General features: G+C 43.8%; 1 protein-coding gene across 1 annotated transcript in view; it reads left to right on the top strand.

Annotated features, from left to right (window-relative positions):
* Positions 1-18,486, top strand: part of KCNMB1 (potassium calcium-activated channel subfamily M regulatory beta subunit 1) — a 92,197-nt gene that overhangs the window by 39,475 nt on the left and 34,236 nt on the right. Inside the window, exon 2 of the mRNA XM_040344697.1 lies at positions 16,802-17,007. Within this exon, the coding sequence (XP_040200631.1) occupies positions 16,874-17,007 (134 nt within the window). The 5' untranslated portion in view covers positions 16,802-16,873. The remainder of the gene's footprint in view (positions 1-16,801; positions 17,008-18,486) is intronic.

Below are 18,486 nucleotides of genomic sequence, written 5' to 3'. Positions count from 1 at the left end.
GTATTATCTGGCTGGCCAGATGGTGGTTGCCAGGCGGTGGTTGCTGGCCGATGAGGGAGACACGGCCACTGTACTGGAAGCTGCATTATTAGGTTCCTATGAAAGCCTACAGTTAGCCCTTTATAGAGGACCAAAATCCTCCCTACCTTTAACAGTTTCCATGAAAGCCACTATTAGAGCATGGGAGACCACCACTACCATGATGTCACCTTCCTATTTGGGTGTTTCCCCCTCGGCTCCGTTGTGGCTGAATCCGAATCTGCCGGACTTTTGCTCCCTCCCGGACCCGATGATTTGGGCTTGCGGGGGAGTTAAGTTGTTGGAGCATATTACTAGAGAGGGTGAGCTTATCTCATTTGACCAGCTGAGGGATAGGCATGGTCTGCCAAATTCCTTCTTCTTTCGGTACCTGCAGCTGCGCCATGCCTTTCGGGCGCAGTTTGGGGATCGAAAGGTAGAATTTCTTTCCCTCGGCGTTGGAGAATCTCCTGGGGGATGAGGAATTGCCCAAGACCTTGTCCACGGTGTATAAATCATTGTTCACGAAGACACCCTTGGGAGTCACCAGATGCCGGGAGCGTTGGGTGAGGGAAATTCCAGATATTCAGGGGGAGGACTGGGAGGATATGTGGGACCACCCCTTTAAGCATCTGGTCTCAGCCAGGGACCGCCTAATCCACTTCAAATTTCTGCACCGCATTTATTATACTCCTGCCAGATTGTCTCGTGTATATCCATCAACTAGTAGTCAGTGCTGGAGATGTGTATTCTCTCCAGCAGACTCAGAACACATTTTTTGGAAATGTCCTCACATTCAAACTTTTTGGTCAGGGGTGGTGGAATGTTTGACAGAGGTACTCAGTGTCCCGGTCCCCTTAACGGCTAGAGTTTGCCTTCTTGGGTTGGTTGAGGAGGTTGTTCCCTCCTTGGCGCACCGTACCTTATTGAATATAGGGCTGTTCTATGGCAGGAAGGCTATCCTTCTAAGTTGGAAAAAATCTGCCGCTCCCACAGTGTCATACTGGAAGGGGCTGATTAATTCAGTAATACACTTATACAAGGCTACTTATAGGTCCAGGGGTTGTGGTAAAAAGTTTTCTAAGGTTTGGCAGGCATGGCTTGACAATTTGGAAACGGTGGGTTAAGTTGCTAGGTCACTGGGATTGAGTGTCGTGATTCCAGTTATGCAAAGTGTTCTACCTTAAGTACATCTAATCCTACTTATGACAAATACCTTTATGATGGGATTGTGGGGTAGGGTGTTGGTCGGGGTTGGGGGGGTGGGGGGTGGGGGTTAGGGAGTTGTGCAGGGGGTTATTTTTATACTTCTGTTGTGTGTGTGTTGGCCCTGCGTGGCCACTGTCATGGTGGGTATGTTGCCTGCCTGTTTGTACTGTTTTTGTGTGCAAAAACTAATAAAAAGAATTTATAAAAAAAAAAAAAAAAAACTAGAGCAGTTTGTGCTTCATGGGCAGTGCATCACCAGGCCATCAGATCTGTAAGGCTGCTACTTGGTCTTTGGTCCATACATTTACTAAGTTCTACCAGGTAGATGTGAGCGGGTACGAGGATGCAGCCTTTGGGCGTAGTGTACTGCAGGCAGCAGTATAGATCCTCTGGCCCAATGGCGGTCTTTATTTCTGATCTGTGTCTCCCTCCCCTCAATTTAAGAATTGCTATGGAACATCCCATTAAGTAATTAAGGCTCTGTGTCCCGTGATGTTTGAGCAAGAAAATATGATTTTTTTCTCTTCCTTTATACAGCTTACCTGTAAAAATCCTTTTCTTGTGAATACATCATGGGACACAGAGCTCCCGCCCCTCTTCGGAGTTAACGTGGAACACTTATTGCTTTGCTACAAAACTGAGGTACTCTCCATTTTGGAGGGGTTATATAGGGGAGAAACTCAAATCTAATAGGGTTTGCCAGTGTCCAATCCCCCCCCCCCCATCCAAAAAAAAGCATTAACATGCTCATCCCTTCTCCAAGTTAAAATTCTCCCCAGACAAAAATGTGAAAAATCCCCATCCTCACAGTCCAAATCCCCCTCCCAGCACATATCTTTGACCCCCCAAGCCCACCTTCCAGCTTAAATCTGCTCCCCAATTTACCACCCATCCTAGCACACATCCGCCTTCCTTTTTAAAATCCCCATTTCTAGCATAAATTCCCACTCCTAGGGTAAATCCTCTTTCCCAAATCAACCTCTCTCCTAGCACAAATCTTCCCCAATTCTGCCCCCTAACACATACAACCCCCCACTCCATTACTTATTCTAGCACAAATATTCTAGCACAAATTCCTCCCCATTACCTTTCCCTTGAGTCATAAGAGGGCCATCAATGAAAGCTGCAGAGCTGGAGGTGTACCTCTCTGTAAACCCAGGACTATAACAGGCAGCAGCTTCAGCTGCCCATAGTTAAATTTGGTGGAGGGAGATTTCTGCAGCATATTTGGCAAGTACAAAATCACAGTAAATATAAAATATGCAAAGTGGTTGGGAGGGAAGCTTCAGAATGGCAAAGATGTTTTTTTTTACAAATTTACAAATTTTAATATCCCTAAAAGTGGCTACATGTACTTACCAAATGAATCTGTTCCTAACATTTCAAAGCATTCCTAAACTCCTATTTGTATGTGTTTTATGCACAAAAATCTCTATAACAAGAGTTTGGAAGTTATCCATGATAAATCCTGACATGGCTACCAATGATTTTATTTTCTTGGGGAGGGTATGGTGCTGCTACACATGGAACACAGTGACATTGGGGAATCTGTGAAAGTGGCTGCAGACTGTATGCCTAGGTAAACTTCATGTTCAACCCAGGGCAGGTCTTTGTGAACCTTTGCCACCACCAGGTTGAGAACATAAACAAAGAAAATTAGCTTTGCTTCAGGAAAGCCCTAAGGTTGGTGCGATTTTTGCACACCATACTACTCCAACTCTCCACATCACTTCCAGTACGTGTAATCCTCTGTAATAGAGGGTAGACGTGACATCACCGTGACATGTGTGACAAGGCATACCCTGTTCTTCATTCCTTCATCCTGCATCTGTTCTGTGTGTGCATGCCCCTATGTACAACATAGTTATGACTGAAGTTAGGTCAAAAAGAGGAAGGGAGAACAACATAATTAAACCTGCACACAGTGTTGCCAACCTACCAGATTGAAATTTACTAATACAACACCCACAATTTACTGGCACAGGCAAGTTTTTACTGGCATTTCCAAAAGTTACAAAATTACAATTTTAAGTGCAAATTAGAGTGTTTAGGCTATAAAAAAATACAATATGCAATTAGCAATATGATTTAAGGTAGATAATGCAAAAAACATATTTCTTATATTACTTTTGATATAGTAAGTAGCTCAGGGACAGGACTCGGGAGGGCAAGAAATCAGAATGGGCGGCGCACACACACATGAAACTGACTCTCACACTGACAGCAGTGTGCAGCATCACAGATGATTATGAGACCTCACTGACACAACATGTCCCCTCCTGAGTCACAGTGACAGTCTCTCTCCAAGCCAAGTGGTCCCTCCAGTCCACTCCAGTCTAAACAGCACTGACGGTCCCGGTCCCAGCCTGCCTTGCTCCCATATGGCAGACACAGACACACACACACACCAGTTCATTAAAGGCATGCAAAAAGATTGTGGGGATGCTGGAAAGAGTGAAAAAGGAAACTAGAATAAATTGCTATTTCTGTGTATGTGTCTTTTGGTATGTGGCCTTCTCTATCTGTTGCTCTGTGTGCATAACCATGATGTTGTTTTTTGTTTCTCTGGACCATCTTGCCTAAGTTTTATGTGTTGACCATATCTTGGCTTCTGGCCTCTTGCTATTCTGACTTTAGAAGCAAAAGGTCCACTTTGATTGTAAGGCATCCTTATATTCATTCATGATTAATTACCAAACTTCCACCACCACCCCTATAACAGTATAAATTTGAGCACCCTTAAGGGGTCAGCATGTTGCTGGGGGAGCACATTGCAGGGGCTTCTATCCTTTAGGCTTCTTTCTCTAATGCCCTGTACACACGATCGGTTCATCCGATGAAAATGGTCTAATGGATTTTTTCATCAGATATCCGATGAAGCTGACTTTCATCAGTCTTGCCTACACACCATCAGTTAAAAAAACGATTGTGTCAGAACGCGGTGACGTAAAACACGACGACGTGCTGAGAAAAATGAAGTTCAATGCTTCCAAGCATGCGTGGACTTGATTTTGAGCATGCGTGGATTTTTAACCGATGGATGTGCCCACAGATGATCAGTGTTTTCTATCGTTTTTTTAACCATCAGATAATTAAAAAAAAAAAGTTCCTAATTTTTTCACCGATGGATAAAAAAACGATGGGGCCCACACACGATTGGTTTGTCTGATGAAAAGGGTCCATCAGACCCGAACCGATCGTGTGCACATCAGCGATTGCACAAAGCAAACATGCATAGCAATCACCTAACAGACTGCAGATGACCCTGTCTCTCTATTCAGCCCTCCTTCCACTCTGTAACATGCGCTCTCTACCACTCCTTCTGACAGTTGTGTCCTCTCTCCTCCCTTCACACCTCTTCTCCACCCCACTGCTTATACATATCATCCTGCATTCTGTCCTCTCCCTATTACTGCTCCTACCAACTCTTGCTCATTCTACATTCATAAACTCATAACACCTTCAGTACTCTGAGGCAGGCCCAGGGCCGTCTTACCATGTTCACCTGGGGCCCTAGAGCCGGACAAATTGCCCCCCCCGATAATGCGGGTGAGAGATGGGGTTGCGGCGGTTGCCACCTGTACAAGCTGTGCCTGGGCTTGTGTCCTCCAGCCAGTGTGGGAAGTACCTGCAGCCCTCCATCATCCAACCCCCCCAGTGTGGCTGGATGTGGTCTCATACTTTTCCGAGTGCCGCAGCCGCCAGCACCACTAACTCTCCGCCCCCTCCTGTGGTGTCAGTGATGACTGCTTCCTCCCTCCCTTTCACCCGCCCCCTCCTGTTGCTGGATTGCACTGATGCGCTCTTTCCCGCCACCAGCACCCCATGCCTTCAGTGGTGAGCGATCACGAGTCCCCCATTGTCGGACCCCCCCTAATGTGCAGATCGATCAGCAAAGCAGCACGCTCCCCTTCCTTCTCCCACTCCAGAAGGGCCATGAGGCCCCCCTCTCCTCTGTCAGCTCCTCATCTTCTTTGCCAGACCCCCCCTTCTACTCTGCCAGACCCCCCCTTCTACTCTGCCAGACCCCCCATCTTCTCTGTCAGCTCCCCATCTTCTCTACCAAACCCCCTCCTCTCTGCCAAACCCCCATCTTCTCTGTCAGCTCCCGATGTGGCAAGTGACAATCTGCATCTGGTGACAGGCGACGTGGCAAGTGACACGCTGAATCTGGTGACCAGGAACCAGTGACACGCTGAATCTGGTGACGGGATGGATGGTAAGTGACACGCTGAATCTGGTGACAGGGGATGGGTGGCAAGTGACACGCTGAATTTGATGACAGGTGGCAAGTGACACGCTGAATCTGGTGGCAGGTGACGGTGGCATATGACACGCTGAATCTGGTGGCAGGTGATGGTGGCAAGTGACACACTGAATCTGGTGGCAGGTGACGGTGGCAAGTGACACGCTGAATCTGGTGGCAGGTGACGGTGGCAAGTGACACGCTGAATCTTGATCGCAGGTGACAGTGGCAAGTGACTCGCTGGATCTGGTGGCAGGGGACAGTAGCAAGTGACACGCTGTAAAGTAGAAATATTGTACTTTCATTCTTTTTATTTTTTTTTAATCAGAAAGGTTTTTATTGTACAAAAAGCAAAAGGGCACAAACATAGCAATTAAGTGACCGAAAAGAAAAAGGGCTACACAGGATACATTGACAGTTGTACAAGAACAAGAGGTAATATACAATATCAACAACATTACTGAAATAAGTACCATGTACAACTTCCATTCCGCCCTTCGCTACCTCTTCCAGGAGAAGAAACAAAGATAGAAAACAAGGAAACAATAACAAACAAAAGAAAGAAAAGTAAAAAACAAAAGGGGGGGGGGGACAAAAATAAAACAAAAAACCAACACAGCCTAATGACACCAGCAGACCACTTCTCAAGCCACCCGCCCCATTACCCCTGTGTCCAATAGCCTTAAGAAATAGTCATATCCATGTAACAACCTATTAAGGACTAGTTGTGGAGGAGCTACCTCCGGGGAACCCAACCAGCCCTGCCATATGTTATCAAATTTTTGTGATCCTTTCCTATGGGAGTATGTATTCTTTTCCCTTATGAGAATCCTACTGACCTCCTGGATCCACTGCCGGCTTACTGGAACCCGGGTAGACAGCCAATATCTCGCTATAAGCTTTCTTGCCAAATAAAGCAATCTAAGCAGAGCAGTGTAAACAGGAGGCAAGTATAAGTCCTCATCTAGACCCCCGAGCAAGCAGACCAGCGGATTCACAGGTAACTAAACCTGATAGGTAGAATTAATGATCGCGACCACTGCGTTCCAATTCCTCACGAGCTAGGGGAACTTCCACAACATATGGAGAAGGTCTCCCGGGTGAACCTGACACTTGGGACATATGGGTGTGTCACGCCTACCCCAATGATGTAGTTGTACCGGAGTCCTATATACTCTGTGTAGAATGAACAAGTGCGACAGCCTCTGAGCCACAGAGACCGACACCAATGGACCAGCACGCAGTACTTGCTCCCATTGCTCTCCGTCTATGGGCCCAATATCTCTCTCCCACTTCTCCCTGCAGGGCAGAACGTCGGGTGCTTGTATAGGCGCTAGTAACTGTAAGTAGGATCTGGAGATGATACCCTTTTTCTCTGTTTCATCAAAAACTGAGCCCAAAAAATTGGAGCTCTCTAAACGCAGAGATGAACAATTTCCCTGGGATCTAACTGCATGTGTTAACCTAAGGTATTGATAGTGGGACTCGCCCAATAAAGGGAACTCCTCTTTCAACCTCACATAAGATTTAAGGACCGCCCAATCAAAGATTTGAAACAAATATTTAATACCTGCTGCCTCCCATCGAGAGCAATCCTGAAGTTTAACTAGCTCAGTGTAAAACCTGTGTCGCCAAATGGGTGTACTAGGCAGGAAACCCGTAATCCCTATTCTCCGTTTAATACTACTCCACAGTTTTTTATGTAGCACTAACCCCCGAAGGAGCTGCTGGTTTAATTTGGGCCTGCACTCTACCAATAAACCCCACTAACTTGGCTCAATCCCCTTGGCACAGCTGTGATGCAATGCAATACAATACAATGTAAGACAATACAAAATACCTGTATTATAACCCCAGGATCCACTGACTGCACTTGGAGTGAGAAAAACAGTACGCCACAACAACTGGATACTTAACCAGAGATATATTTTACTGTGAAATATGCAAAGAAGTGATTACAGTAATTGTGCTGTCATCCCAACGTAAGACGACAGCACAATTGATTTAAACATAAGCTATATGAAAACAGTATACATAAACATTTTATACCTGGGAGCTCCCCCTACTTTATTAGCTATGCGTGAGATCTCACTTAAAGTACTTGGTCTTGGATCTTCTTTTCTTCGCTAGCTAAAGTGATTTGTAATCCACAGTTTTGATGAGTCAAATTGAAGTGAAAATGCTCCTGGTGTAACTGCAACAACTATTTTAAAATCGCTTGAAACGTCAAATTAGATAGGCCTCAAGCCTTCTCAGTTTCAGTTCCTCTGTGGAACTATAAATCCCAGTGAGGCCTGTATATGAGTCTAACTGCGTGTAAACTTAGCAAACTGTGGGTCGTGACCCGCTCACCCACTGGATCGGAGCTCCGGGTAGTAACTTTTGTTCAGGGTCCTGTGACTGCAATTTGCTTCTCCGTCAGCTCCGCTGAAATGATCCGGTTCTCCGATGCTCGGATGAGTGTCTCTCGGTCTCTGCAATCCGGCCACTGTCCTCTAGCTCTCCGAGCTCAGCCTTCGCTCCCCAGCAGCTCGGCATCAGCATCCAGAAGGCTTTTTGTTTACACTCCTGTCTCCCCTCGTCTCCAAGGCAACCCAAAATCCTCAACCAAACATCTCTCTGCATTACCAGTATTTGGGTCTCTCCTCGTCTCCAAGGCAACCAAAATACTAAACAAAACATCTCTCTGCATTACCAGTATTTGGTCACTGGATGGCTCCAAATACTTAAACATAGCAATGTCCATAGACGTTGTATTAAAGTATGCAAACACACATCAATATACAAGAATGTCAGCGCTACATTTAAAAAGACAGACTGTAGGGCATATCGCAGGGGCATCAGGGAAACCCATCTCCATGTGAAAAATGTGCAGAATACGAAGTGGTTGGGTCTATGAGCAAGGACTTAGAGGGGTCTACCACGTTCGACTGATTCCATCCTGTAAAATGTTGTAATTGGGCTGCATAGAAATAGGTCAGGGCATGAGGAACAGCCATTTCAACCTGATCCTTAGGGTATTGCAGGGTGGTAAGTTTTATCCTGGCCACCCGATTATTCCAAATAAGGGACCTAAATTTGGAGTCAATACGCTGAAACCAGTACTTTGGAATCCACACCGGGGCATTATGCAAGATGTACAGCAGTTGTGGGGCCCAAATCATCTTAATCAAATGTACTCGTTCCGTAACTGACAAAGGTAATTTACCCCAGGCGGAGCATTTAGTTTTAAACTTTTGTAAAAGGGGTTTAAGGTTGAGGGACACACAATCTGTCGGATCTTTGGTCACTACAATCCCTAGATATTTGAAGGAGTTCACCAGCTGTATCCGGGATACACCTTCTGGCAACTCTGAAGGTGGATCGTTCAGAGGGAGGAGCACCGATTTATGCCAATTAATGTCAAAACCAGATAACTCCCCAAAACGCTTGATGAGTTGCATTGCTGCGAACAGGGACCCTTCCGTATCCCCCAGATACAGCAGTGCATCATCTGCGTACAAAGACAACCTATTCTGTACTTTCATTCTTGAAAGGTGCGTAAATTGGGGCAAGCTTGTAGTGGCCCCATAGCATTACTTTGCCCAGGGGCCCATGATGCTATTAAGATGGCCCTGGGCAGGCCCCTTTATATAAATCTCACTCCCACATTACCTCCCTCACCATTCTGCTTCTCCTAACCTCTGGTGACATATCCCCAAACCCTGGGCCTCCATCATTTTGTCTTTGCCTTTGCCTATACCCTCTGACAGCAGCCGCAACCCACAGAACTTTTGTCTCTATTCCTCTTCTTTCCAATACCAGCCTCTCCTTCTCCTGTGCCCTCTGGAATGCACACTCTGTCTGTAACAAACTCACCACCCTCCACAACCTCTTTATCACAAATTGCTTTAACCTACTTGCCATTACCAAAACCTGGATTCATGAATCGGATACTACTTTTCTTGCTTCCCTCTCCCATGGTGACCCTCTCTGGACTCACTCCCCCAGACCAAGTGGACAGAAGGGAGGTGGAGTGGGAATCCTTCTAGCCCCATGCAGCACCTATCAGGTACTTCACCCACCTCCCCTCTGTGTCATTTTCCTCTTTTGAGGCACATTGCATTAGTCTATTCTCTTCTATTTTCTCTAAGAATTGCTGTCATCTACCGGCCCCCTGGATCAGTATCAACCTTCCTTGATGACTTCTCTGCCTGGCTACCATACTTTCTCTCTTCTGAAATCCCCACAATTATTCTCAGTGTCTTCAATATCCCTGTTAACATTAACACTACTATTACCCATCAGTATTTATATGCCTCTATTGAGGAGACTTTAAAAGTTTAGTTAGGACTGCAGAACGCAGAGAGCCTTGGCGATGGCTCTGCAGCTTAATCATGTACTTGCAAATGCGTGCAACCAATCCTCTGCTTTTAACGTACACAGTTAGACAGTTGAATTTGGCTTGCTGTTTGGGTGGTAAGTGTGAGCCTGATTAAAAACGTTTACAACTTTATTTATACTTACTGTTTTCTTAAAAACGCATCTCATCTAAAGTCCCAAAATCTCTCCTCTTTTCTGTTACCAATAAAATCTATATTTTAAGATTTAATATCATAAAGATATGATAAGAGTTAAATAAGAGTTCTTTTGACCAGATAAAAAAGCTTCAATATAATAAACATTTATTAGAGCTTATACAAAGTCTAATCTAACACACAGAACCTATCTATATTCCCAAACAAGCAGGAAACCGTAGGTTAAAATACAAAACATTTACATGGAGGAATATAGAGCATATTCCTCTAAAACATTACATTACAAGCGTGTGCAGTTTCTACATGTAAGTATAACATGCCTATACCATAGTTACCCTTTAAGACCCATCCTTAAGGCCAGGTGTCCATAAAGTTAGCTCCCTTTCCCTCTGCAGTGGAGTATATCTCTCTATGCTGACGTCCCATTGGTTGGCCTAGCTAGGATCAGGATTGGGGCCCTTACTACATAAGTCAGCCCCCTTTCATGCAAATCCCGATGACTATAATTTTCCCAGGGTAAAAAGGGTGGGGCTATCTTCATTGCACATCCCAGCATGGGGTCAATCACAGAAAGTGGTTTAACTCACTGACTCTTATTAGTTTTGCTCTCTCCCTGTCTTCCACCTCCTCGCCCTCCAACCGCCTAACCGTTACCCGTAGAAACCTTAGCCACCTTAACCCAACTCTTCTCTACTCTGCTACTGATCACCTCTATAACAAAATCTCACCCCTGTCCAACCTAGCCACTTTTGTCTAAAACAGCTCACTGTCTTCCTCCCTAGACAAGCCCCCTTCACTACACGCAGAATCAGGCCTTGACCACTACAACCCTGGCAAACGGAACGACACCAGAAGTCTCAGAAATAGTAGCTACGCTTTTGAGTGCCTGTGACATAAGACTAAGTTCCAGGAAGACTTCAAACAATAACTCCACACTGCCAAACAAACCTATTTTATATGTTTTTTTATACTGTTTTACTCCTAGATTCTCATTATACCATCAAGCCCCTCCAGTGGTTCATGTTGCAGGACTTGTCTTTACTCCACGATATGCCAAATACCATGGTGTTAATATGCATATGTAATTTGTAGCATGTTTATGCGATTTTGTGGATGCAATTTTTGTCATTCAATATGCTTTACATGATATCACAAGGCATAATAAAAGGCTATTTGCTAAGACTGCTTTTTTCTATACATCTCTCATTCTAAGTCCCGAACTAACTCCCCTTTTTTGTGTTGGAACCCAATTAAGCAATACTGTATATCCTACATGCTTACTCCGCATGGTGATTGACCTCATTTAAAGTCCTGCTGACCAAACTCTCTTTTTCTGTTCAAATTTGGGATGGAGGCCATTTACCTATGGTGACTTGGACCACATCATTTTTTCTCTCTATATATAATACACTCTTTAAATGTGCTTTAAAATGCATGGTTTTCCCCTTCATGAACAAGAAAATAATGACTTCATGCTGTTGGGCCGGTATAAAAATGGGGCTGGTATGAATTTTTTTCTAGGGCTGGTTTTTATTTCCAGTCCGGCCCTGCCTGAGACCTTGTAACACTAGCGAGTCACATGACACTGGGGAGGGAAAATGGCTAATTGGACATTTTCACTTAGGGGTGTACTCACTTTTGTTGCCAGCGGTTTAGACATTAATGGCTGTGTGAGTTATTTTGAGAGGACAGCAAATTTACACTGTTATACAAGCTGTACACTCACTACTTTACATTGTAGCAAAGTATCATTTCTTCAGTGTTGTCAAATAAAAAGATATAATAAAATATTTACAAAAATGTGAGGTGTGTACTCACTTTTGTGAGATACTGTATGCACTGTCACTGTACTAATGACACTGGCTGGGAAGGAGTTAACATCAGGGAATCAAAGGGTTAACTGTGTGCCTCACCAGTGTTGCTATACTGTGTGAGCAGGGCTTGTGCAAGGATTTTTGACACCTTAGACGAAACCTAATTTTGCACAGGGATACATTCTCACCTCCTTTCCATCATTAAGTCTGTTATTGGGGCAGTATGTTGTGAGGGCAGTGTGTACTGGGGGCAGTATGTGGTGGGGGCAGAAAAGTATGTAGTGAGGTCAGTATGTACTAGAGCAGTAAGTAGTGAGGGCAGTAGGTGGTGAGGGTAGTTTGTGGTGGGGTAGTAGGTGCTGGAGGCAGTATGTTATGAGGGGGCAGTATGTGCTGGGGCAGTATTAAGTTACACCCCTGGGAGCAGTTCCTCTGCTGTTTGTGTGCAGGTTAGGGAGCTAAAGCATTATAGACAGAAGGAACTCCTGCAGGGGAAAACTTCAGTCACTCACCTCATGGCTACAGGTGAAGATTCCCGGGGCTGCCATCTCGGCTCCCAGTGCAGTTGAGTGCATTTTCAGCCAGAAAGACCACCAATGTATGTGGGAGTCGGCAACACCCACCATCTCGATCAACCTGGGAGTATATACAGGCTTCAGAGCGAGTCCTTACAGGCTGCCTGCCCTACAAGGCTGATCGCTGGGTGCTGCATCTGAAGACAAAGTAAGAGGCTGCTCCTGCCAGACCTCTTTGCGACCCAATGGAGTGGAGGACTAAGCACCCAAGCTTCAGGGGATCTGCCTGCTCCTTCGCCAGCAACTATGCACCAGCAGCCAGCCAGATGGAGCCGCCTCCTGCTCCTCCTACTACATTCCACACCACCACCTGTCAGGGGGGAATCGATCATCTGGAAGGGAACCAGGAGCCATGGCTGCGCCCTAGATGGCTGCCTAGTCTGCCTAGTGGTAGAACCGGCCCTGTGTGTGACTTATTTTTACAAAGGTAAGAGATGGCATTTATTTCCTGCTTTGCAGGGACACAAATCCCATCCCTTCCTATCTGTCAGAACGGCAATCTACCTTGTTTAAATAGGCAGATTGGCGTTCTGTGTCTCTGCCTATTGATTGTCAGGTGCCTGTGGATATCAGGCACCCTGCACCAGCCGATTAAGGAAAAAACAGGGAAGGGAGAGGCGTCGACCTGAGTGTAGTATTAAAATGATAACTTTATTAGGATAGGATTAAAAACGCTTACAAGATGCTAGTAGGTGCATGCTCGTCAAAGTATAGTGCAGTCCTGGCATTCCACATGGCTCTGCGGGTCCCACTGCTGTTCTGGATACCTGGAAAAGTTTGAGGAGCTGGCTGGAAATAGATCAGTGTTTCTCCAGGAGCAAGGAACCTCCACACTGACCAGCATGGATCATATACCAGGAAGTGATGTAACTGGCATCTGATTGGACTAAGGCAGTACTGGATATCTTTTCAATCAGGGCTGCAGTGGCGAAGGGTACGTTCTCAGAGCTGACTGCTCTTTCTATTGTCCTTCTATTAAAAGCTTACCTGTAGGTAAAAATAAAAAAAGTGTTTACTACCACTTTAAAAAATCTATGGTTTTAAAACGATCATTCTAATTTTTCGATTGCAAATCCAAGAACTCAATGGTAGTTTAATGTTGTTTCAATGTCAGACAGATGTTCCTTTGATGCTCATTCAGTTTCTGTTTAAAACTCTCCAAGTTCTCATTATCTCCATTCGATATTATCAATACTTTGTCTGTCTATAAAGAGATCATAACACTTTAATTGTTTTGGTCGATTTCTTCAAGAAGTACTCACATTTTGCAAAATAAAGATGTTTGCCACACTGGGGGCAAACTTTGTCCCAATGGGGATCCATGCGACTCAATCCAAACAAAGGGCATTCGATAATAAATTCTTATGTTTGTTCGAGATATGAGAATGTATCTAAAGCCCATTTTACAGCTTCAATTGCATATTTGTGGTCAATGATGGTATAGAGTGAATTAACATCTGCTGTAATCATTTTACACTCTTCTCTACAACTTAGATCTTCCAAAATTTGCACAACATGTTTGGTGTCCTTCAGAAAAGCTTCTATTTTTTTTTTCAACAAGGGGCTGTATAGAAAGTGGAAAGTTTGCACAGTGCTTCAATTTTCCACATGGTTATTTTGCAGCCTTGCATTTAATTATAACCACCTCCCACCCAGCCACTGCACATATACTGCCGGGTGGGTGCTTCCTCCTTCTGAGTGGACATTCAGGAATGTCCCTCAGAAGGAGGGGGATCGCGCGCATTTCCGATCAGCAGGAGCTGATTGGCCCTCCAATCACAGCCATCATGTGATGTAAATAGAGAGCCGGTTGCTAGGCAATCGGCTCTCCTCTCCTCACACAGATGTTGTCAGTGAGGAGAGGAGAGCGGATCACTGCAGCCGGCCAGTGATCAGTGAGTATGAGCTGTGTTTTTACACACTGATGACCGGCCCAGTGTCCTCACACAGTGTAAACACACACGTCACCAAAATGGTGTACCCACACACGTCCCTACACAGTAATAACACCTGTCCCCCACATATGTCCCAGTAAAATCATATGTCCCAATGATTATCTGCATACATATGTCCGTGATCATCTGCGCACATCTTTACATGATCATCTGCGTACATATGTCCGTGATCACACAAACCAATTACTATACACTTAACAGGATTTTTTTTTACCAAAGACATGTAGCAGAATACATTTTGGCTTAAATTTATGACAACATTTGATTTTATTGGATTTCTTTTAAAATAGAAAGTAGAAAATATTGTTTTTTTCCAAAATGTCCTCTCTTCTATTCGCTTATATCGCAAAACCAAAAAAAAAACGGGGTCGTAAATAAATACTACCAAAAGAAAGCTCTATTTGTGTAAACAAAATGATAAAAATTTCATTTGGGTACAGTGTAGCATGACCACGCAATTGTCATTGAAAGTGTGAGAGCACTGAAGGGGGGAAGGGGGTGAAAGTGCCCTGTATTGGAGTGGATAAAGACCAGTTAGGTTCTTTAGTAAATTGTGCCTATTTCTAAGTGTAAATGATAATCAGAAGTTTGTAACTATTGTCTTTTAACTGAGGTAAAGGTATTTTTATTGTCTTGATGATTTCTACAGCAGGACTTTTACTGATTAACTATATTGTATTGTTATTCAATTGTGGTTATTCAATGATTTCTCATTCAAAATTACTAAGTTTTTAACTACTTAAGCCACGGACCATTATGCAGCTTTAAGACCTGGCCACTTTTTTGCGATTCGGCACTGCGTTGCTTTAACTGACAATTGCGCGGTCGTGCGACGTGGCTCCCAAACAAAATTGGCCTTTTTCTCCCACGAATAGAGCTTTCTTTTGGTGGTATTTGATCACCTTTGCGGTTTTTAGTTTTTGCGCTATAAACGAAAAGCGACAGTTTTGAAAAAAATTCTATATTTTTTACTTTTTGCTATAATGAATATCTCCCAAAAATACATAAAAAAACATGTTTTTTCCTCAGTTTAGGCCGATACGTATTCTTCTACATATTTTCGGTAAAAAAAAATCGCAATAAGCGTTTGGTTTGCACAAAAGTTATAGCGTCTACCAAATAGGGGATAGTTTTATTGCATTTTTATTAATATTTTTTTTTTTACTAGTAATGGCGGCGATCAGCGATTTTTATCGTGACTATGACATTGTGGCGGACACTTTTAACACTATTTTGGGACCATTGTCATTTATACATCAAACAGTGCTATAAAAATGCACTGTTTACTGTAAAAATGACACTGACAATGAAGGGGGTAACCTGTAGGTGGCACTGTAGGGGTTAAGTGTGCCCTGATTTGTGTTTCTTACTGTGGGGGGACATGACATGACCGGGAACAGACGATCAATGTCAGTCTTACTAGGAAGCACGGGGAGAGGTTTGTTTACACTTGTCTCTCCCCGTTCTTCCTCTCTGTAACCTGATCGCGGGATACCGGTGGCGTTCGGGTTCGGGATTACCGCGGAGACGGTCACTGAGCTTAGGAATGTGTCGTGAGTGTGCCACCGGTGACGCACTGCGCGACCCACGACTGGGCTCTTAAAGGGGACGTACATGTACGCCCTTGTGCCCAGCCGTGCCATTCTGCAGACATATATCTGCATGCAGCGGTCCTTAAGCGGTTAAAGAGGTTGTAAAGGTTTGTTTTTTATTTTCTATATAGGTTCCTTTAAGCTAGTGGATTGTTGGTTCCCTTTCCTTCGATTTCCCTTCTAAATGTTTTTTTTCTTTGTCTGAATTTCTAACTTCCTGCTTCTCCTCAGTAAACTTGCCACCATCATCCGAGCGGTGGTTAGTCAGCCAGAACAGCTTACTGAGGAGGAACAGGTAGTGAGTAATTCAGACAAAGAAAAAATAAACTTAGAAGAGAAATCGAAGGAAACGGTTAGTGAACCAACAATGCACTATAAAGGAACCTCTTTAGAAAATAAAAAACAAACCTTTACAACCCCTTTAATGTTTTTCAATTCAATATAAATAGCTGCATTAGATTATGCAAACTAGAAGTTAGGGGCTGGATACCCCACTTCCTCAGGACTTTGGAATGCTCAGTTTCGGTTCACAAGTCACGCACCATTCAGTTCAATGGAACCGTTCTAATAGGAGCTACTCAAGTCGCTCTGACTTACAAAAAGGTTCCTGTACTCCTTGGGGTTGACTTTGGAGCGGCTTGCATTGACTTCTATACAGAAGTCATTTTGCAAGCTGCCACAAAATTATTAATTTAACTATGTAATTTTCTGCAGTCAGGGAACAACTTTCAAAACGCGTGTACTAATATTAGCAGAATCCCATTTTTTTTTATTGTATAGAGAAGTACTGACCTCTGTGATATCTACCTCTGTTTAACTTTGTGATGTTTCAATTCTCAGACGTAACCTATACATTGTGATATCTTTACTTACAGCCATATAGAAAACACACTTTCTCTGTAAACCGATGAAATAATTATTGTTTGAAGTCCATAAATGAATTTACGATGGGAAAGAAACTTTTTATGGCTCAAAAGCGAGGAGAGACACGAGCAGTATGCTTGGGCATTGGAATGATTATATGTTCGGTAATGATGTTTTTTCTGTTGGGAGTCACCATTCTACCCAAGTATATAAAAAGGTACATTATATTTATTGTTATATTTAAAATGAGCTTCTTTTATTTGCTGTCAGAAATCTATTCCTATTCACTGTCCTGCACATTCTGTAGTGTTATCTCAATCTCATTAGAATGTTTGTTAGGACTACAGGACTTCCATCTCTGTTATAATGAGAAATGAGAGCGGGTGTTCTTAAAGATGGCCATATACGGGTAGAATTTCTACCAAAATTATCAAATATGTTTGTTTTTTAGTCATTAGTGGATCAAATCGACGGTCGTTTTCTACAGTGGTTATTAGAAAAATTGAGGAAGCAGGAATGGAATTTTTCTTGAATTAATTTCTAACAGTGTATGTGGTTTTCATTCATTAAAGTCCATTCATTCCAAAATCAAATGTTAAAGCAAACTGAATCTTTTGAATGACGTTCTAATGTTCTGAGAATTTTCGTATGAATTTTTCTAAGACTTCCTAATCATTTTCATCTGAAATTCTATCCATCTATGGCAGTGGTTCTCAACCTGGGGGTTGGGACCCCCTCGGGGGTCAAATGACGATTTGCCAGGGGTCACCAAATCCTGGGCTGTTCCTAAAGCCCGGGCCGCTCTCCTAACCTTTTTGCAGCCTCCCAGCAGGGCTGTTTCTGGAGCCTGTGGCCACCCACTCAGCCTCTTCACAGCCTCCCACTCAGTTCATAGCATGGCTGGAGGGCAGAGACTAGAGGTCAGCTCACTGGTGAAGAATGAAGTGGAAGGGGATGGAGGAGACCCTATCTCCCGATTTTGGCGTAGGTGTCGCTGCTGCGAGACACCACAAAGTCGGAAACACAGTGAGTAAAGCTACCTGTGATTATAGTTGCCATTAAACAACAAGAAAGATGGCTAGAGAGAGTGATGGGGGGGGGGATTAGGATAGAGAGATAAAAGGGAAAGAAATGAGAATCCTAAAATGTAGCATAATGGGATTTAATACTGTATGTGTGGAAGGGACTCGGGGAGCGTTAAATGTCCATGGGTTAGGGGCACAAATTCCTTGTCTTGCCTTGGGTGCCGACAACCCACGCTACAAAATAATTTTACTGTTAGGGGTCCCCACAACTTGGGAAATTTTATCAAGGGGTCGCAGCACTAGAGGGTTGAGAACCACTGATCTATGGTTAGCTTCATTCATAACATGCTTCTTGTCCTAGGATGACAACTCCAATTCCTTCCTAGAAACGGTAAAGTAAGTGAGCTTTGATACCATAGGAAAGAAAGTGTGTTACTGACTGTGTCACCAGGGCAAAACAAAACGACTTTAGTGACCACATCTAAGGACTGATAAACTGCAAAATAAATTTTTTGTTTTGGGTTTAGAAGCACTTTAATTTTCAGTGTCTGTTTTACTAACCTTAAACCTTTCCCTTGCTTAACGGAAAATACAGCGATAAAAAACATCAATAACACCCCTTTCACACTGGGGTGGTTTGCAGGCGCTATTACGCTAAAACCGACCTGAAA

The sequence above is a fragment of the Rana temporaria genome, chromosome 3, assembly GCF_905171775.1.
Source record: "Rana temporaria chromosome 3, aRanTem1.1, whole genome shotgun sequence".
NCBI lineage: Eukaryota > Metazoa > Chordata > Amphibia > Anura > Ranidae > Rana > Rana temporaria.
Note: the sequence above shows the minus strand (reverse complement) of the source record. Positions and strands in the feature narration are given on the sequence as shown.